This window comes from Eptatretus burgeri, chromosome 10 (genome assembly GCF_056783735.1).
Source record: "Eptatretus burgeri isolate ZD-2024b chromosome 10, Ebu_testis_v1, whole genome shotgun sequence".
NCBI classification, from domain to species: Eukaryota; Metazoa; Chordata; class Myxini; order Myxiniformes; family Myxinidae; genus Eptatretus; species Eptatretus burgeri.
In genome coordinates, this window is record NC_140970.1 from 31,042,077 (window position 1) to 31,063,791 (window position 21,715).

General features: G+C 46.9%; 2 protein-coding genes and 1 long non-coding RNA gene across 4 annotated transcripts in view; 2 read left to right on the forward strand and 1 right to left on the reverse strand.

Annotated features, from left to right (window-relative positions):
- Window positions 1-739: 739 nt before the first annotated feature.
- On the forward strand, window positions 740-13,230 carry POP5 (POP5 ribonuclease P/MRP subunit). Of its 2 annotated transcripts, XM_085897719.1 has the most exons (5): window positions 740-888; window positions 9,214-9,353; window positions 9,557-9,706; window positions 11,734-11,817; window positions 12,958-13,230. In XM_085897719.1, exons 1-5 carry the CDS (start codon window positions 869-871, stop codon window positions 13,053-13,055), a joined length of 492 nt encoding a protein of 163 aa, XP_085753845.1. In that variant the 5' UTR covers window positions 740-868; the 3' UTR covers window positions 13,056-13,230. The 2 variants fall into 2 exon arrangements, with proteins under 2 accessions (XP_085753845.1, XP_085753846.1); XM_085897720.1 differs by lacking the exon at window positions 11,734-11,817.
- LOC147018226 (uncharacterized) lies at window positions 5,276-14,827 on the reverse strand. Its single transcript, XR_015062318.1, has 3 exons — window positions 13,964-14,827; window positions 8,833-8,888; window positions 5,276-5,921 (listed from the first exon to the last, which is right to left on the reverse strand). It is a non-coding gene; the product is annotated as an uncharacterized LOC147018226 (long non-coding RNA).
- Window positions 14,828-20,984: 6,157 nt separating this feature from the next.
- Window positions 20,985-21,715, forward strand: part of UNC119B (unc-119 lipid binding chaperone B) — a 44,930-nt gene continuing 44,199 nt past the window's right edge. Inside the window, exon 1 of the mRNA XM_085897736.1 lies at window positions 20,985-21,239. Coding sequence (XP_085753862.1) covers window positions 21,071-21,239 — 169 coding nt within the window. The 5' untranslated portion in view covers window positions 20,985-21,070. The remainder of the gene's footprint in view (window positions 21,240-21,715) is intronic.

Here is a 21,715-nt window from a genome sequence, read left to right on the forward strand (position 1 = left end):
TCTTTCACGAACCGGTTGGCCAAACCTGCCGCTCGACTAAGTAATTATGGCACAATGTGTTTGGGGTTCCGGTGACAGCTCGCCGACTCCTCCGTAGAAACTGTGCGGTCTTTAACTTTCACCAAACAATACCAACAACAGGCGCTCCGGATACAGCGCACACACTGACGGATCACCGTGCCTTTGGCTTTGAATCGCCGCGATGACGGTTTACAGGTGCGTCGGGATTCAAACCCAGGAGTACTTCCCGGTATGTAATAGATTGACAGCCACAAAGCATCGGAAGCAGCTCTCGGTTTCCCCTCACGTTCATCGCAATCAGCTCGCTATCGCTTCCTAAGCGAGCCGTTCCTCACCAACCGTTTGTTTGGAGTGCTTCACCCACTCGGTGAGTGAGGGAACGCGCCGTGTTTAGTTTTATACTTTATACTCTGTGTTATGGTGTTATTCCTGTCGTCGTGAGGTAAAATAGGCATAAACAATGAAGGGTGTTTCGTGTCGCGATGTTACTGTCTCCAATTAGAAGGATTTTTGATTGAGGATCACATTTGGTTGGTATTTGGTGTCATGGGAGGGTAGTGTGTGCTAGCGCTTTCTGTTTCGTCAAATTGTCCATGTGTTGGTGTCCCGGAACTTGCAGGTTGTGTAAACAGCCCGTCCCGGTTCGATCCCTCTGATAATTTAATCCTCGTCACTGAAAACAACGTTATCTTTGAACCAAAAACCTCCGCCACCCCTCCCCCCCCTCCACCCCTTATTCTACTTCTTCTTCTTCTTCTTCTTCTTCTTCTTCTTCTTCTTATTCTTATTCCTCCATCACCCCGGAGCTTCTTTCCTTCTCTTCGTTGGTCCGTGTACTGTTCGGACGATGGTGCGTCTTAAAAATCGGTGAGGTGTTTATGTCGGAACCTGTTGAATTATTTTGCAGCGATTTGTTGTTCTCCGATCGGTCGTGACGTCATGTGCACATGGCAACGGTGCGGCCTTGGCGAGGAGTTGAGGAAACTCATTTTATTCATTTATTTCAAGCAAATACAACCTGACGATTCACTGACGGTGATATTAAAGGTGGGGGAGAGAGGGGAGATAGAGAGAGGGGAGGGGGAGAGAGAGGGAGGGGGGAGAGGAGGAGGGGAGAGGGAGGAGGGGAAGGGAGAGGGAGGAGGGGGGAGAGGGAGGAGGGGAGGGAGAGGGAGGAGGGGGAGAGGAGGAGAGGAGGAGGGGAGGGGGAGAGGGAGGAGGGGGAGGGGGGAGAGGGAGGAGGGGGGAGGGGGAGGAGAGGGAGGAGGGGGAGGAGGGGGAGGGGGGGAGAGGAGGAGGGGGAGAGGGAGGAGGGGAGGGGAGGAGGGGAGAGGGAGGGGAGAGGGAGGAGGGAGAGAGGGAGGAGGGGAGAGATGGGGGAGAGAGAGGGAGGAGGGGAGAGATGGGGGAGAGAGAGGGAGGAGGGAGAGAGAGGGAGGGGGAGAGAGAGGGAGGGGGGAGAGAGAGGGAGAGGGAGGGGAGAGAGAGGGAGGGGGTGAGAGGGAGGGGGAGAGAGAGGGAGGGGGTGAGAGAGAGGGAGGGGAGAGAGAGGGAGGGGGGAGAGAGAGGGAGGGGGAGAGAGAGGGGGGAGAGAGAGGGAGGGGAGAGAGAGGGAGGGGAGAGAGAGGGAGGGGGAGAGAGAGGGGAGAGAGAGGGAGGGGGAGAGAGAGGAGGGAGAGAGGGAGGGGGAGAGAGAGTGGGGAGAGAGAGGGAGGGAGAGAGAGAGAGGAGGAAGAGAGAGAGAGGGAGGGGGAGAGATGGATGGAAAGAGAGAGAGGAGGGACAGGGGAGAGATGGAAGAGAGAGAGGAGGGACGGAGAGAGAGAGAGAGAGAGAGAGAGCGAGAGAGAGAGAGAGAGAGAGAGAGAGAGAGAGAGAGAGAGAGAGAGAGAGAGAGAGAGAGAGAGAGAGAGAGAGAGAGAGAGAGATCGAGAGAGAGAGAGATCGAGAGAGAGAGAGAGATCGAGAGAGAGAGAGAGATCGAGAGAGAGAGAGAGATCGAGAGAGAGAGAGAGATCGAGAGAGAGAGAGAGATCGAGAGAGAGAGAGAGATCGAGAGAGAGAGAGAGATCGAGAGAGAGAGAGAGATCGAGAGAGAGAGAGAGATCGAGAGAGAGAGAGAGAGATCGAGAGAGAGAGAGAGAGATCGAGAGAGAGAGAGAGATCGAGAGAGAGAGAGAGATCGAGAGAGAGAGAGAGATCGAGAGAGAGAGAGAGATCGAGAGAGAGAGAGAGATCGAGAGAGAGAGAGAGAGATCGAGAGAGAGAGAGAGATCGAGAGAGAGAGAGAGATCGAGAGAGAGAGAGAGATCGAGAGAGAGAGAGATCGAGAGAGAGAGAGAGATCGAGAGAGAGAGAGAGAGAGATCGAGAGAAGGAGAGAGAAAGATACAGAGAGAGAGAGATCGAGAGAGAGAGAGATCGAGAGAGAGATCGAGAGAGAGATCGAGAGAGAGAGAGATCGAGAGAGAGAGAGAGAGAGATCGAGAGAGAGAGAGAGAGATCGAGAGAGAGAGAGAGAGATCGAGAGAGAGAGAGAGATCGAGAGAGAGAGAGATCGAGAGAGAGAGAGAGAGAGAGATCGAGAGAGATCGAGAGAGAGAGAGAGAGAGAGAGAGAGAGAGAGATCGAGAGAGAGAGAGAGATCGAGAGAGAGAGAGAGATCGAGAGAGAGAGAGAGATCGAGAGAGAGAGAGATCGAGAGAGAGAGAGAGAGAGAGAGAGAGAGAGAGAGAGAGAGAGAGAGAGAGAGAGAGAGAGAGAGAGAGAGAGAGAGAGAGAGAGAGATCGAGAGAGAGAGAGAGAGAGAGAGAGAGATCGAGAGAGAGAGAGATCGAGAGAGAGAGAGATCGAGAGAGAGAGAGAGAGAGAGAGATCGAGAGAGAGAGATCGAGAGAGAGAGAGAGATCGAGAGAGAGAGAGAGAGAGAGAGAGAGAGAGAGAGATCGAGAGAGAGAGAGATCGAGAGAGAGAGAGAGAGATCGAGAGAGAGAGAGAGAGATCGAGAGAGAGAGAGAGAGATCGAGAGAGAGAGAGAGATCGAGAGAGAGAGAGAGATCGAGAGAGAGAGAGAGAGAGAGAGAGAGAGAGAGATCGAGAGAGAGAGAGAGAGATCGAGAGAGAGAGAGAGAGATCGAGAGAGAGAGAGAGATCGAGAGAGAGAGAGAGAGAGATCTAGAGAGAGAGATCGAGAGATCGAGAGAGAGAGAGAGAGAGATCGAGAGAGAGAGAGAGAGATCGAGAGAGAGAGAGAGAGAGATCGAGAGAGAGAGAGAGAGATCGAGAGAGAGAGAGAGATCGAGAGAGAGAGAGAGATCGAGAGAGAGAGAGAGAGATCGAGAGAGAGAGAGAGAGATCGAGAGAGAGAGAGAGAGATCGAGAGAGAGAGAGATCGAGAGAGAGAGAGAGAGATCGAGAGAGAGAGAGAGAGATCGAGAGAGAGAGATCGAGAGAGAGAGAGAGAGAGAGATCGAGAGAGAGAGATCGAGAGAGAGAGATCGAGAGAGATCGAGAGAGATCGAGATCGCTCGGACTGCAACAACTACCGAGATGCCGGGCAACAACACTACTCTCAGTGCCGGGCAAGGTCTTTGTTCGAATAATTCTTGATAGGGTTCGCCACCATCTGCTTGAGCACCAGCGTCCAGAGCAGTCAGGCTTTACACCAAAGAGGTCAACGATTGACCGTATCCTTGCTCTTCGTGTCCTCACCGAACGCAGACGAGAGTTTCAGCAGGGGCTGATTGCAGCTTATGTTGATCTCTGTAAAGCGTTCGATTCGGTGAATCAGGATGCCCTCTGGAGGATTCTTGGTCGGTGATCGATGTGATATCTGAACTCTACTCTGGTACTGAGAGTGCTGTGAGATGTGGTGATACCATCTCTGACTTATTTCCAGTTGTTACTGGAGTTCGTTAGGGGTGTGTACTGGCCCCCACACTTTTCAGCGCTTGTATGGACTGGATTCTGGGGACGATGTCCAAGAGATCAATTTGCGGTGCATCGTTTGGGAATGTCAAGATCTCTGACCTTGATTTCGCAGATGATGTCGTCATCTTTGCAGAGACTCTGGATATCCTTTTGGGGGCCCTCGAGGTGCTGAATGAGGAGTCTGAGCCACTGGGATTATGGGTTTCCTGGGTCAAAACTAAGATCCAGGCTTTCAATGACATCTTGGATGCTGCTATCTGTCTGTACCTGTTTGTGGTGAGGATGTTGAGGTCGTGGAGAGATTCACTTATCTTGGCAGTGATATTGATGTCTCTGCGGGCTGTGAGCCAGAGGTTGACAGACGTCTGGGTTGGGCCTGGGGAGTCATGGATTCACTGGATCATGGGGTGTGGCACTACCGGTACCTGTGTGGGAGGACGAAAGTCCGAGTCTTCAGGTCCTTGGTGCATCCAGTCTTCTCTCTGGGTGTGAGACTTGGACTCTGAGCAAGGATCTGAGACGGAGACTGAATTCCTTTGGTACCAGGTCTCTTCGGAGAATCTTTGGCTATCGCTCGTCAGACTTTGTGTCCAACGAGCGGTTGCTGAGAGAGACTCAAATGAAATTTGTTACCTGCATAGTCCGTGAGCGTCAGCTGTGGCCGTATGGACATGTGGATCGTTTTCCTGATGCTGATCTTGCTCACCAGATTCTCTCAGCGAGGGAGCCTCGTGAGTGAAGGAGGCCAACGGGCCGACCACATGCCTTGTGGTTGCAGCAGGTTGACCATCATCTCAAGGAGATGGGGATGGGCCTGGCATCTGCCTGGGGGATGGCCAGACGGAGGCCCCTGGAGTACCGGCGGAAAGTGGACGCAACAACGCGCTGTTCCGGTGCATGCTCCCATACCTGACCTGACCTGCATGTGCAAAACAATTTTCGATGTCATCTTAATTTAAAAAAAAATAATAATAATGAGAGCACAAGTATGTCTATTTTCACTTGAACAGCCATGGTGACTTCTCTGGGTTCATTATCCCACCAGAAATCCGCCATTTTTTCCCATCACTACGGGAACTTCGGCCAATTGAGAAAGACTGAAGAACAATGTGAATAACAAAGAACAACATCGTGGAAGCTGCAATCTTTCAAAATGGATGTGAAGCCGGCTCTCTGCTCTGTGGTCCTAGTTTGAGTCGATTAAGAAATTGTCGAAGAGCACTGCAGCTAAAATCGAATCCTGTTTTATCAAATAGACTGACATACCCTATAATAATGCTCCATGGTCATGTGATGCACATGTTAAAGATTAAATATTTATTCTGCAGTAAAATGTGTGCGACAGATAAGACAGTATTCACGATGCAGTAGTAAAGTGCACGGAGCGCAGCATTTACGATGATCCAAACCCAGCGTGACAGTGTGGAGGGAATTTGTGAGTTTTCTTTGAGTTTTGTCACGCACTTCAAGGTGGCAATGTGCAACACGCTCAGGATGGATCTCTTAAAATTGTGAGCTCGGATGTCAGATCAGTCATCCATTATCTTAAGGTACCAAATGGTTTCATTTGGAGCCCAATTGTATCACAGAAGTGAATGAGTAACCTGATGTTCATTACAAACAAATTTATTTATTTTAAGTATTGAGAGGAATGCTATGGGTCAGTATGGAAAGCTAAAGAACAAGAGAAGAGAATAAATTTTAATTCATACATCCATATTTGAAGGAAAATGAAAAACAAGAAAAATTAGGATTGATAGGATGCTGGGAGTGGGAGGATACACGTGACAGCCGGGAAGAGCATGTTGGGGGGAAAGATTGCCACTATCAACCACAGCTAATTGCAAAGCCACTGTAGCAAATGGTGAGCCTTTGGTGCAGTGGAAGGGCCCTGGGAGTATTACCAGCACACAAGGCCACACAGCAGGTTTCATGCAGATGAGCCTTTCGTGCCTCGGTGGTGGTGTGGTCCTGAAGATACAGATGAAGAGCCTTGAGGGCACCATTGGCAGACGAACATCTCAGGGGGATACATGAGGGAGAGGCATGAGAGTATCAGTGTATCAACGACTATGATGTTTCAGATTCATGAAGAAAGACGTACTTCATTGAACAGAAACCATTGTGCATTACTGTGCTCCACTGCTGTTAGATGAATCGACACAAAGTTGGACTCATTGTCTGTCTCTCCTCTCTCCCTCTCCCTGTCCCTCTCCCTCTGTCTGTCCGTCCATCTGTCTCTCCCTCTCTTTGTCTGTCTGTCTCTCCCTCTCTGTCTGTCTCTCTCCCTCTCTCCCTCTCTCTCCCCCCCTCTCTCTGTCTCTCTCTCCCTCTCTCTCTCTCTCTCTCTCTCTCTCTCTCTCTCTCTCTCTCTCTCTCTCTCTCTCTCTCTCTCTCCCACTCTCCCACTCTCCCACTCTCCCACTCTCCCACTCTCCCACTCTCCCACTCTCCCACTCTCCCCCTCTGTCTCCCACTCTGTCTCCCACTCTGTCTCCCACTCTGTCTCCCACTCTGTCTCCCACTCTGTCTCCCACTCTGTCTCCCACTCTGTCTCCCACTCTGTCTCCCACTCTGTCTCCCACTCTGTCTCCCACTCTGTCTCTCACTCTCCCACTCTGTCTCTCCCTCTCCCACTCTGTCTCTCCCTCTCCCACTCTGTCTCTCCCTCTCCCACTCTGTCTCTCCCTCTCCCACTCTGTCTCTCCCTCTCCCACTCTGTCTCTCCCTCTCCCACTCTGTCTCTCCCTCTCCCACTCTGTCTCTCCCTCTCCCACTCTGTCTCTCCCTCTCCCACTCTGTCTCTCCCTCTCCCACTCTGTCTCTCCCTCTCCCACTCTGTCTCTCTCTCCCACTCTGTCTCTCCCTCTCCCACTCTGTCTCTCCCTCTCCCACTCTGTCTCTCCCTCTCCCACTCTGTCTCTCTCTCCCACTCTGTCTCTCTCTCCCACTCTGTGTCTCTCTCCCACTCTGTGTCTCTCTCCCACTCTGTGTCTCTCTCCCACTCTGTGTCTCTCTCCCACTCTGTGTCTCTCTCCCACTCTGTGTCTCTCTCCCACTCTGTGTCTCTCTCCCACTCTGTCTCTCTCTCCCACTCTGTGTCTCTCTCCCACTCTGTGTCTCTCTCCCACTCTGTGTCTCTCTCCCACTCTGTGTCTCTCTCCCACTCTGTGTCTCTCTCCCACTCTGTGTCTCTCTCCCACTCTGTGTCTCTCTCCCACTCTGTGTCTCTCTCCCACTCTGTGTCTCTCTCCCACTCTGTGTCTCTCTCCCACTCTGTGTCTCTCTCCCACTCTGTGTCTCTCTCCCACTCTGTGTCTCTCTCCCACTCTGTGTCTCTCTCCCACTCTGTGTCTCTCTCCCACTCTGTGTCTCTCTCCCACTCTGTGTCTCTCTCCCACTCTGTGTCTCTCTCCCACTCTGTGTCTCTCTCCCACTCTGTGTCTCTCTCCCACTCTGTGTCTCTCTCCCACTCTGTGTCTCTCTCCCACTCTGTGTCTCTCTCCCACTCTGTGTCTCTCTCCCACTCTGTGTCTCTCTCCCACTCTGTGTCTCTCTCCCACTCTGTGTCTCTCTCCCACTCTGTGTCTCTCTCCCACTCTGTGTCTCTCTCCCACTCTGTGTCTCTCTCCCACTCTGTGTCTCTCTCCCACTCTGTGTCTCTCTCCCACTCTGTGTCTCTGTCTCTGTGTCTCTGTCTCTGTCTCTGTCTCTGTCTCTGTCTCTGTCTCTGTCTCTGTCTCTGTCTCTGTCTCTGTCTCTGTCTCTGTCTCTGTCTCTGTCTCTGTCTCTGTCTCTCTCTCTGTCTCTCAATCTCTCTCTGTCTCTCTCTCTGTCTCTCTCTCTGTCTCTCAATCTCTCTCTGTCTCTCTCTCTGTCTCTCTCTGTCTCTCAATCTCTCTCTCTGTCTCTCTCTCTGTCTCTCTCTGTCTCTCTCTCTGTCTCTCTCTCTGTCTCTCTCTGTCTCTCTCTCTCTCTCTGTCTCTCTCTGTCTCTCTCTCTCTCTCTGTCTCTCTCAATCTCTCTCTCTGTCTCTCTCTGTCTCTCTCTCTCTCTCTCTGTCTCTCAATCTCTCTCTCTCTCAATCTCTCTCTCTTCTCTCTCTCTGTCTCTCTCAATCTCTCTCTCTTCTCTCTCTCTGTCTCTTAAGTTGTCTCTCCCTGTGCTCAACACATTCCCAAAAAACCTATCAAATGGGTCAGCTGGTATTGAGCAGCCATTGGGAGCGGACATGTAAGTGCATGTTGAGATGGTCAATCGCCCCTCAGGCTGGCAGTTTGCACAGGTGATGTGGAGAAATCTCAATGAAATTCATAACAGATGACAAAATAAAATACCACCTGCTGGTCATCTCGTGGCACAATAATGTAATAGTTTTACCTTGTGAGTGGAATCATCATGATGAAAATAATGTACAGTACTACATAATTTAACTCGTTGTACATGTGAAACTACCATTTTCGTAATTATGGTCAAAACATCAGATGACTAGAAAATATAATCTGATGCATGTGCCACCACCCGCATTTGATGTCAACCCACGATTACATTTGATTTCAATGAGAAAGAGAGAAAGAGAGAGAGAGAGATAGAGATAGAGATAGAGATAGAGATAGAGATAGAGATAGAGATAGAGATAGAGATAGAGATAGAGATAGAGATAGAGATAGAGATAGAGAGAGAGAGAGAGAGAGAGAGAGAGAGAGAGAGAGAGAGAGAGAGAGAGAGAGAGAGAGAGAGAGAGAGAGAGAGATAGATAGATAGATAGATAGATAGATAGATAGATAGATAGATAGATAGATAGATAGATAGATAGATAGATATATATATATATATAGAGAGATTGTAAAAAAAAAAAAGGATAACATCAGATGTTTCTTACTTGATGTATGGTCTGCAAAACGGTTCTCAAAGGGCACATGACCTTGGACCTTTGACCTGTTGACCCCAAAATCCAATTAGTTCATCTTTGTATTACAGTCCATACTCATGTCAAATTTGGTTCAAATCCCTTCATTGGTTTGCAAATTATTGTGGTAATAAAAAAACCCGAAAAGAACGTTTCATTTTATCAAGTGGTAATACATTATACATGGGTTTGATGACAATTACATGTTATATCACCATACACAACTGTTTAAATTGTTTACAATTGTTTTGCACAACTATAATGATGTCGCACACATTGGAAAATTTCCGACGTCATGGCTGGATACGAATTATGTCATTGTATCGCTGATAATCATGAATGTGCTGCTTGCAGGTATGTGCTGTGTGTCGTGCGAGGGGGCGATTTAGCCCTCCGTGCATTATCGCCATCTGCTGTACACAAAACATTGTCCCACACTCTGCAAGCTCAACATGGCGTGTACGGACAGGCGAGGTGCCTCATTGGCATGACAGGTGCACAACAACAGTTCTCGAACACCGCATTACACTGCCACAACCCGTTTGCCAGCAACCATTTTTTCTGCAAGCATGACATGGTATCTCGCCAGCACGGCAACTGGCGTGTAGCTTAACGCTTTCTTTTTCAGCTAAAATAGTCTCTTGTGCGTCTAATTGATTCTGGGCAGTGCATCATGTGTCATGCTTGCCGCGTGCAGTCTTCTATGTGAACATGAAGACGGGTGTGGTGATTGTGAGGGTGCGGAAAGACTCGTTGTCTCTGCTGTCCTCTGCTCTTCCCTTTGTCTCCAACGTCGGATACCCTCCCAACCGTGTGCCATGTCATCTGCAGACATTGCACGTCGGAGGTAGGCGAGTGGATAAAGAAATACAAAAACCTTGTTCGAGATCTCTCCAAAGGGAAGTCACATTGTTGCCTCGTTGTCTGTTTGCACGATAACTCAAACACTTAGTCATATGAAACTGAGATTTTCGACACCTTCGATGTGAGTCACAGAAAACTTGAACAGTTTTTGTGTAGTTCAGTAATTAGCTTCACCTGTGGTGTCCTTATCTGAATTTTGTTTCAAATCACATTTTTACCATGTATGTGTTTGTCCATTATGTAGTTATGTCCTTGTAATTCCTGTAAAGTATACCGACGTCTTCGAGTGTCTTTGTCCATTTTTTGTGATTTATGTGTGATACATGAGTCGTATTGCTCTCTTCGGTGTTCAAACGTCAGCACAATGTCCTGTAACAAGAGTGCACTATAAAAACTAGATATCTGCAATCACGGCTTACCCTTGGCCAATGATAGCCATATTATTTTTGGACCGCCATATGACCTTGACCTTCAATATTTAGAGATAGAGTGTAGATTAAAAGATTGTCCCGATCTACAATCCATCCATAAACCTCAACATTATGAAAATCAGAGAAAAATTATTCAAGTTACGATCAAAAAGGTGTTTTTTATTTATTATCAATTAGGTCACAATCTGGAAAAAGGTAGGTCAAGAACACTAATGATATATCAGGTGCACAACTTCAGTGCAGGTACATGATTATGATGCAAGAACATTTTGGAAGGCCAAGCGTTCTGAGATTCCGCAATGGCAAAATTGAGCAATGACAAAAAAAAACTATTTTTTTTGACCGCCCTTTGACCTTGACCTTTAACCCGGAGGGGTATAATGTAAACGTGCCTTGCTCTCGGGCCGAGAGTCTTGGCTGTCAATGCAGTCAGCCTCGAGTCTAGGCTATCTAGAGAGGGGAATTTCATTCTGACAGACAAACCTTCATCAAATTTTCGTGAAAAATGTCTAAAATTGGGTCATGACAGCTGTTCACCTCCATCTCCAAGCCTGGTGTTAGCTTCACAATTAAGGTTAAGGTCTTTGGGTCTTGAGTTTGAGCCTTTATCAATCCGTTGGAGTAACACCAGGTGGGTTGACTCAGCTCGTCATCCTTACAGGTTGGCAAAATGAGTACCAGCAAAAAAACAAACAGGGCACTGCATTAGCAATACAGTTGCACTTCCAAAAAATGGAAGCAATGATACAACCAGCAGTCATTGACTGTATACGAAACAACAACCACCACCATCTCAAATCGTCCCCAATCCAAAACAATGATCTTCTCTACCCTTGTTAACCCCCCCTAAAAACTCCCCCTCCCTTCCAACTTTCCAGTTTTCCCTCCTGCGAGATTCCTTCTGTATCCATCTTGTCCACCCCATGCATCCTCTCCTCTCCTCTCCCCCATTCCTCCCCCACACCCATTGATTGCCAAAGTCTCCCAATATCTTGTCCTTCAACTCTGTGTTGATTTCCCCCCCCCCTCTCTTTACTGTTTCTTTTGCATGTTTTGCATCCTGTTTTTGTCTGTTACATCCTGATCCGTTCAGTGCACTAGTTCTTCCATGAACCTCGACTACATATACAAAAAAAAAAAGACTTCAAAAATAAAGTCAAGGTCAAATAAAATTGTCAGCCCCGCATACTTTTTAATTCCATTATTGATGCAACATTTCATTCCAAAATTCCCAGCTGGCTCCGAGATACAACTTGGACATTGGAAGAAAAGGAAGAAAAAAAATCTAAATGGTGGTTTAGTACTCCTCAGGGGAGGAAAGGGGGGGGGGGAGGGGTATAAAAAATACTGACGTACCATTGAAAACTGGGAGCAGTAATTGTATAAACAAACCCTACAACAGTTATAAATCTTCCCTTATCCTTCACTTTGAAAAAATCAAATTAAAAGTAATTAACAATTTCGAAGATGAAGGTCCCAGGTTTAAGTTTTCAGAAGAAAACATTTTCTCCCTCTCTACTCGATTACCTTTTCTACTTTTACAAACCTTGCCTGATCAATCTTGCTATATTTTCTCCAGGTAGCATCAGATCGTGCCAGAAGTTTTTGATTGAATACCATCGCAAAACTCTGCAAAGTCAACTCGCCGCATGTGTTACAAACGGTACGTGGCCACATCCTGCCTTCTCACTTTCCTGCAGCATAACTTTTAAATTCACATCTCCTCCCTTTATTCGTGTTTGGCCCAGTATTTTACCCAAAGTGAAACTTGCACTTTTGTGCACAAGGAAGGAAGGACAATTGCAAAGGAAATGGGAATTTGGCCCATAATGCTTGTGTTGCATCCCGAGCATGCCCTGTTCTTCATTGCACGCCCCACGAGCCACTGGTGGCCGAGAGTGCGGCCCCTGACGCACGACCGATAATACACAAATGTGAAAAACCCCATCATAATCCGCCATAAATTCTATCAAGTTGACCCAATGGTTTCAAATAAGTGTTCCAATGCGAAGCGTAAACCACGATCGTTTCTACCCCCTCAAATCCACCCCAAACTCACCTCCTTCAAATTCCCTGCTTTCCTTTCTGAAAGTCCCTGTCGTGTAAGGATCTGAAAGTCCCTGGAGTGTCCATGTTTTGCTTACCCCCGTGTACCCCACCCCATCCCTCTCCCTTCCACAGATCTCCTCATGTCTCTGTTCCCCACTGTTTTTTCCTTCCCTCTTCCGCCCCTCTTGTCTCCTGCTCCCCTTCTTGTACGTTCTGTGTGTTCGCTCTCATACGAGCCTCAACAGTGTAAACAAAAAAAATAAAAAAAATAAAGTAACATTCCTACATCTGTAGATGGCAGTATGCAAACAATTATGCTTGCAGCTCAGTAATCACAACAATGACAAAAAAAGAGAACATAGGGGTGGGGCCTAATCACACCCATTTTGGAGTCCTGCGGGTGGTTTGGTGGCTCTCACACTGATGTCTTATTAGCAAAAGTGGCCCCCTTCTCAAAAAAAGTGAGGATCACCGCGAGCATGTATCCCTCGTCAATGCTTGGCGGGGGTTTCTGAACTCTATGTTATCTCGAATATTGCTGTCATTTTGCATTCTTGTACAAGATGTTAGCTTATGATGATGATGATCAATTTCTCAAATCCTGCTCGGAGAGTAAATGAGGTATTACACCTGCAGGTGTTCATGTGCTGACCTGTTATATCCACTCCACAATTCCACCCCCACCTCACAGTCCCCAACCTTATTTTGCCCAAACCCCATGTGCTGCACAAATCCTGAAAATCGTCCATCTCAGAGGAGCGCCAAAGAGTGAGAGCGGCTATCACGTCCACCTGCTTCTCGATTGGCCCGGACAAGGATGTGGATGCTGATTTGGATTTGGGTTCAGATTAAGTGAAGATGTAGAAACTCCAGTCACATGTGAATATAGGTTATATATAAAGTTGACTTCTTAAAGTGACAATGGAAGTTGCATTTTCAAATACGATATTTGGCGGCAGTGTAATATAAGTACAATCGGAATACAGTTGCACCGGTTTTAAACAATAATAAATTGGATAAACCAAAATGGATATGTGATGGTATCATTTTTGGAGAGGCACGATGTCGGATACAAACCGGTCTCTAACCCTCCTCCTCCCACGTCAGCATGTACCTGAAGGACACCTCCTCTTCAGATATTTATTTGTGGATTATATATTAAAGACAGACAACACAACAAATTGTTTCTTATAACAGTACGAGTAAATACCACCCGTCACTTCGCTGGTGAAGGAGAGAGGAGGGAGGGGGAGTGATGGGTGGGGGAAGGGAAGACAGTGTGAGATGAGAGGAAAGGAGTGTTAATTACAATTCATACCATTTCATCAAAATTATTCTCCATAGAATAACAGTGAAGATGGAAGCAAAGTAAAGTCTGAAATCCATTTTCTACCGGTCATACTATAAACATATGCCTGGTGTTGGCTTAATGGTTAGGATGGTGGGCTTGGGATCCCAGGATCCTGAGTTCAAATCCCATTCACCTGTTGAATTAATACCAGGTGGGGTTGACTCTGCCTGTCATCCTTGCGAGGTCGGCAAAATGAGTACCAGTGTACTGGTAATGGGGACACTGCATCAGCGGCATAGCCGTGTCCCTAACCAATTATGCAACCAGCAGCCATAAGGCTTCACTCAAAAGAGAGAGAGAGAGAACGAGAGAGAACGAGAGAGAACGAGAGAGAACGAGTACCCCCTGTGAGTTAAGCATTCATTTAGAATTTTGTCAGGGTGCCAACAATATACTCGTGCACTCTTACCCTCAGAGTAATTCTGCTTTGTTCAAAGCAATCTTCCGGCAGTTGTTAACAGGAACTCCACGCGTGTACGTGTGCACGCTTCTCCACGTGATGTAAAACTGGGTCGGCACGCATGTCTTTATGTTTAGCCATATCAGAGATTCAACTTTGTAAAGTTGAACAGTAATCACCAGGTTGCTGATCTACAGCAGTATGGGGAGTAGAGTAGAGTAGAGAGGGGGGAGTGGGGGTTGATCAGTGTTGCTCCATTTCCCTTTGTTTCTTCACTCTTCCTCCAGGATTGTCACATGATTGCCTCATGACTAAATCACTCTAAAGGAAGCCACTCAATGGTGAAATGCCTTTAGTGCGCCAACATGCCACCTTTTGTGATATTCTTCGGTGTTACACTCACTGCTTTAGAGCCTGAAGAACATAGGAGAGTAAAACTTTCCTTAGCTGGCCTTCAGGTAGCCATTAAGCACGTTCGCATGGATAAGGTTTGGAAAAAGGAATTCTGGTGGCCGAACGCGAAAGAATGCACTGCAACATGCGTTTGTGCAGAATAATTTTAGCATGGACCAGTACATGTTTTTTTTAGCATGTTCTGCAGTCATCCCATTAACTGTTGAACTATCCTGGCTCTTTGCAAAGTTTACACTGGGTAGTTTGCCATTGCCTTCCCAGCAATCATTTAGGGCAGGAATTTGTAATTTGCTTAGGGTGCTGGAGATAGCTCGCCTACTCTTTGGGAAGGACACCGTGAGATCTTTAACAGTCACCAACAATGTCCTGGGGAATTATGGATGGTGGCCAAATCTAGACACTGATACTGAACAGTGGGTTCAACATTGCCACCCCCACCAAAGCACGAGGAATGCACCAGCGAAGGCACCGCTGCATCCCTGGGAATGGCCCACCAAACCTTGGCATCAAGTTCAGTGTGACTGTTAGACCAGTGAACGGTCAGATGCTACTAATTGTCACCGATGTTCACTCAAAGTGGATTGATGCTAACGCAACATAGTTTGGTACTTCATCAGCTAGAACAATGGAGAAACTGAGACGTTGTTTTACTCCACACGGCTTGCCCAGAGTTATCGTTGGTGATAATGGTGCATGTTTCTCAAGCTTGGAATTCGCCAAATTCTCACATCGGAATGGTATCAGACAAATTTGTCAGTCCACAACACCAAGCTTCCAATGGCCTGGCCGAACATTCAGTTGGAGTCATCAAGTCTGGATTACACAAACTGCAGGATGGAAACCTTGAAACCGGGCTCTCACATCTGCTCTTTAAGTATCTACTACACCTCATGGTATGACAGGAGTAACACCATCAGAATCACTGATGAAACGACACCCAAGGACCAACCTGGACCGTCTGAATCCAGATATATCTTCTCGAGTGTACTAGAGCCAACTTAACCAGAAGTTACATCACGACAAGTCAGCAACGGGCCGCTCACTTCACACCCGGGGATCCAGTGTTCTCCTTTGGCGCAGGTGCTGTTCGGTTGCCTGGTGACTTCGACAAACCTGGGCCACTGTCGCATGCAATATGCTTGTATGATGGCCGGGTTGTTCGTCGGCACCAGGATCACGTTGTCTCCCCTCATTGCAGCCCCATCGAAGCTCCAATACTGCCCGTCGTTATGCCGGAGCCTGAACAGCAACAATCCATTGTTGTGCCTGCACCTGGGAATGTTGTGCCTCTAACGGGCGTCTCTGATCCACTCACACCTGATAGTGATGCCATTCCACCTGCAAACAGTGACACGAACTCTCCTGCACACCTGCCACTCCGATCAGCCAGAATCAAGAAACGCCGTGATTGTATGGACCTAGGATGTGGCAGTCAAAGTCAACTTGTTGCATCGGGGCAGTTTGCCCCTGACTGATCAAGTTGTGTTATTCTAGTTTTCCTAAACTTAGCACTGTTTTGTGTTGATTCACATATTTGCAAAAATATTATCCATGGTTTTCTCATTTGATATTTTCATATTTGTTTTCACATTTGACACAAAATGTTGTGTATGAACTTTTGGTAATCACCAAACTAAAACGGGGACATGTGATATATGCAACATTTAGACCTCACCGTTGGGAACTTGTAACAGATCCCATATGAGGAGTTTGCGTAAAGGTCTCCAACAGCGGTAGTTCATTCGCTGCACGGTTCTTCACATTGTGGAGATCTGTGCCGGTTGTCCTGTGTTGTACGTTTCCGTCATTTGAGCGACCGTTTGACTTTGGTCCAAGTTGATGAGCATTTCCGTAAGCGCCTTTTTCCTTTGTCGGTCACCAAATGCTTTTGTCCACAGCTCTCCCTCTTGGTGACCATCCTGCCCTGGTGTTGCCATTACTGGTGCACTCTGATGACCGACGTCTTGGAACGACACCCGAACAACGTGACCGTTCTTGCTACTGTGGCACCTACCTGACGGGCACCCACGATCATGCCCCTTTCAAATGCCATTAGATCTCTCCCTTTTTTCCATTTCCAGTTTCAGGGCGATGCGAACCCCATGGCCGTAGGTCAAGGGAAGACCCGCGTAAAGGGTGAACGGCCTCCATTGAGGGGGGATGTTAAAGCTCCCATGGAATCTGAATTTTGGAAGAAAATAAATGCTCCAGCTGTACTACTGGATATAAGGGAATTTTGTAAGGAAACTCGTGGCAAATTATAATACAGCTTGAACAGCTCGAAATATATCACCTGCCTCTTGAACAAATTCCAAATTCCTATCCTGCCGACCACTGGAAAGACAAAGGAAAAGCACCCAGTGTAATCCTTGATGTAGGTTTGGGATTATTTTCCAAACGGAGCAGATGGAGAGTCGTCCAAGATGCATTGATCAGTGTCGGTGAAAGACAGCGCCAATTGGGAAAGATTTACTCGAGTCTTTTCCCACAAACGGAGAGTCCAATCAAAACAGGTGTCGGTTATCCATCAGATCAAACTTTAATCACCGGCATGTGTATGGTTCAGAATGGACAAGATGGCCGAATCCAGGCTGCATCCACAAAATCCGCACTGGACGTCAACGCGTAAATGTTGGCCCACGTCGGATCTTGCTGGATCTTTCTGGATTTTTCTAGATCTTACTGGATCTTGTGACTTAAAGCAATGCTTCTTTGCCCCTCTTTACTCCACTGAATCCTCGTTGTTACCTCCGCCACCGAAGGTGGAGGTTATGTTTACACGGCCCTGTTTGTTTGGCTGTCTGTTTGTTTGTGACCAGGATATCTCAAGAAGTTATGAATGGATTCGGACGAAATCTGGTGTACAGGTTGGGTGTGCGTGGCAAGGACAAATTGAATAGATTTTGGTGAAGATCCGGATCTGGATACTAGAATTCTTAAATGATTCTTCACCATTGAGTGATAGGGCCAAAAACTAGATATAGCATGGTATCTCAAATAGTTATGGATGGATTATGACAAAACTTGATGGAGGAGTTGGGAATGTGACAAAAAGAAGCCGATTAGAATTTGGTTAAGGTCCGGATGCAGATCGGTATATCAGTGGTATACAAAACAAACTGTTCAGCCTGACGGAGGTAGGTGCTCTACCAAGTGCGGTTTTAGTTAAGGACTGTATTTCAATGGATGGTTGGCCCAGTGCTTCTCCAGTGCTCATTTGAATTTGTTAATGGAGATTGTTTTGATGACATATTCAGGAAGCACATTCCAGTTGTTTATGCTCCTGACAGAGAGAGTATTTTGCCTGATTTTCATTCTGCAATGCTTCATCCTCACTTTCTTGACATGGCCTCTGGTTCTTGAGCCTTCGTTCATTTCAAGGAATTTCTGGGTGTCAATTTCCTTTTCTGGAATTTCCTTCCATTATTTTGAATATTTGGGTGAGCTCCACTCATTGTCTGCTCTATACCAGTGCAGGAAGATTCAGTGCTCTCTCTCGGTGTCAGAATACTCTTGGTGTCTGAGATCTGTGAAGAGCCTGATTGCCTTCTGTTGGACTTTCTCAAGTAGATATTCATCTTGCATGTAAAAGGGACCATACTGAGTTGCAGTATTCAAGAGTTGGTCTTTCTATGGTTTGATATAATTGAAACAGCCCCTTTTTCCCCCCAGTGCTGAGAATGATCTTGATTGTTCAGTTTCGTGTTCACTCTCTTCCCTACGTCTGCAGCATGAGAGATGAATGACACACACACACACACCACACACACACACACACACACACACACACACACACACACACACACACACACACACACACACACACACACACACACACACACACACACACACACACACACACACACACACACACACACACACACACATTTTAAGGCCATATTTCTCTGCAAGAGTGGGGATTAACCTTGCAGACCCATGACAATCATGGTTCCCTTTTTGAGGCAATGTTTTATGGCAGGATGCCCTTCCTGACGCCAACCCTTTAGTCGCCTCTTACGGCACGCAAGGATACGGTGTACCTATTCTAACCGAGGCACACACACCAGGACCAGTACACTGGTACTCATTTCACCAACTTCGGAAGGATGACAAGCTGAGTCGACCCCACCTGGTGTTAATGCAGCAGCCAACGGGTCTCAAGCGCACGACCCGAGGATCCCAAGCCAGCCACCCTCACCACTAAGCCAACACCAAGCTTAGATGAATGACAAACAAAACACCAAATCTTTCTTCATTCTCGGTTTTGATTTTACTTGTGCCCGAGTCATTTTCTGTGGTGTAGGCAAACTTTTGGTTGCTGTTCCCATAGTGGATCACTTTTCATTTGTTCTCATTGAATGGGAGCTGCCTTGTTCAGGACCAACCTGTAGATGCATTCTCATCTTCTTGCAGGACTTCTACTTCAGCCTGTGTATGAACTGCCCTCTGGTTTTGTGCCATCTACAAACAGGTGTAACTCAGAATCCACAGAACCTGGGAGGTAATTGATGAAGATGATAAACAGCACTGGGTCCAGTAAATTGCCCCATGGATTGCCACTTGTATTCTCACTTAGCTGAGCCCCATTCTGACATCCTTTCCAAGTAACACAACCCTTTTGTGTTCGTTCAGTCAGGTATGCTTCGATCCATCTTAGTATATACCCAAGTTTCAGTAGGAGGCATTTGTGTGACACTGTCGAAAGGCTTTGCGATAGTCTAGGACTCTAGGTAAATACAGTCTTCGCTGTGACCATCATCCACCTCTCTTGTCCGATGCTCAAGAACTTCCAAAAGTTGTGTGGAACATGATTTACCATCGGCTGCTTGTCACTAAAAGGTTGATGTGCTCTCAGTGTTGTACCAGCGATTTTCTGAGAATCTTCTCCATTATCTTGCATGCAACTGAGATCAGACTTACAGGTCTGGAGTTTGAAGGGTCGCTCTTCTTTCCCTTCTTGGAGATCGTTCCAACACTCGCTTTCTTCCACATCTGTGGGACACTTCTCTCCTTCATTAGCTTAGTGAAATGACTTGGAGTAGTTTGCAGATTTCCTGGTGACATTCTATCAGTACTCGTGAGTGCATGCCATTTGGACCTGGAGATTTGTTATCGAGTTGGGCGAGAAGGTTGTCTACCTCATTGTCGGTGAATTCAATCTCAGTTAGAGCAGCTTCTACTGCACTCCTTTCCATGACTGGCATTTCTGTTCCATCACCTATGTCCTATATGTACACACGTCCTAAAAATTGTGTTCAGAACCTCTGCTTTCTCCTGGTCGGTCGTTCCTTGCCCAGAGTGTGTCTGATTTCTGAAAATCAGGAATGTCCGCTTTTTTCTTATATATGCTCGAGGCTCGTGGAAGAGCGATTACACAGAACACCCGCATCCTCTCTACCCTTCCACCATCACCAACTCTACCCTTCCACCCTCACCCTCTCTACACTTCCACCATCACCAACTCTACCCTTCCACCCTCACCCTCTCTACACTTCCACCATCACCAACTCTACCCTTCCACCCTCACTCTACACTTCCACCATCACCAACTCTACCCTTCCACCCTCACTCTACCCTTCCACCCTCACCAACTCTACCCTTCCACCCTCACCAACTCTACCCTTCCACCCTCACCAACTCTACCCTTCCACCCTCACTCTACCCTTCCACCCTCACCAACTCTACCCTTCCACCCTCACTCTACCCTTCCACCCTCACCAACTCTACCCTTCCACCCTCACCAACTCTACCCTTCCACCCTCACCAACTCTACCCTTCCACCCTCACCCTCCCTACACTTCCACCCTCACCCTCCCTACACTTCCACCATCACCAACTCTACCCTTCCACCCTCACTCTACCCTTCCACCCTCACCCTCTCTACACTTCCACCATCACCAACTCTACCCTTCCAACCTCACTACCCTTCCAACCTCACCAACTCTACCCTTCCACCATCACCCTCACTACCCTTCCACCATCACCCTCACTACCCTTCCAACCTCACCAACTCGACCCTTCCACCATAACCCTCACTACCCTCCAAAAGATGCTAAAATAAAAGATAACGGACAAGGAAACAATTAAGGGGATTAAAAGGACAGTTGTAAGTCTGTTCCACGACAAGAAAAGAGAAGGGATGAGGTGAAAGATTACAAATCGTAAATTAAGAGGTGAAGGCGAAGCAGGAGAATAATGGAGTTTGAAGAAGAAAAAATTTTTGGATAAACAAGAAGGCGTTTTGAAGAAGAAGAAGAAGGCGTTTTGAAGAAGAAGAAGGAGGCGTTTTGAAGAAGAAGAAGAATAATAGAAGAAGAAGAAGAAGAAGAAGAAGAAGAAGAAGACAATTGCACATTGAGGAACAAGTCAAGAACAAGTGATATTAAAAGAGGGAGAAGAAAATATATAAACACAAAATCGTTGGGAGATATTAATGCAGCGTATGATTAGAGTAGATAAAAGTGTTTGAAAAAATAATATAAGTGGAAGGGGGGGGGTGAAGACGGTGATGAGAGGAAGAGGAAAAGGAAAAATAGAGAGACCGGGGGGCGAATTAAGAGAAGAAGAAAAAAAGATTTAGAGGAAAAAATGATGTGAAAATAAAAAAGATTGAAGAAGAAGCGCGAATTAAGAAGAAGAAGAAGCAAAGTGAGAGGAGGCGGGCACTCCGCGCTGGTGTTGCCGCCTCGCCGTCCGACCGACATGAGCGGTTGCAGAGGAGCCTCGCCGGGGCTCCCAGAGAGAGGTCGGTCTCGAACTGCGCCGCCCAAGGATTCTGAAGAGAGGGAAGGGGATGTGCACGAGGAGACGCTGATAAAAAAAGGCGCCATTCGGGTCGAGGACGTGTTAGCTCTGCGCAGAATCACTCGAGGTATCGTCAAGCTTCCTCGTTTACGACACATTGCATCGTACATATGTGAAGTGACTTGTGTTGTGAGGTGATCCTTTAATTTTTGTTTTACTGTCACCGTAAATAACATGGGAATACGACACTGTACTTTAATAACACATGACAACGATACTGTACTTTAATAACACATGACAACGACACTGTACTTTAATAACACATGACAACGACACTGTACTTTAATAACACATGACAACGACACTGTACTTTAATAACACATGACAACGACACTGTACTTTAATAACACATGACAACGACACTGGACTTTAATAACACATGACAACGACACTGTACTTTAATAACACATGACAACGACACTGTACTTTAATAACACATGACAACGACACTGTACTTTAAAACACATGACAACGACACTGTACTTTAATAACACATGACAACGACACTGTACTTTAATAACACATGACAACGACACTGTACTT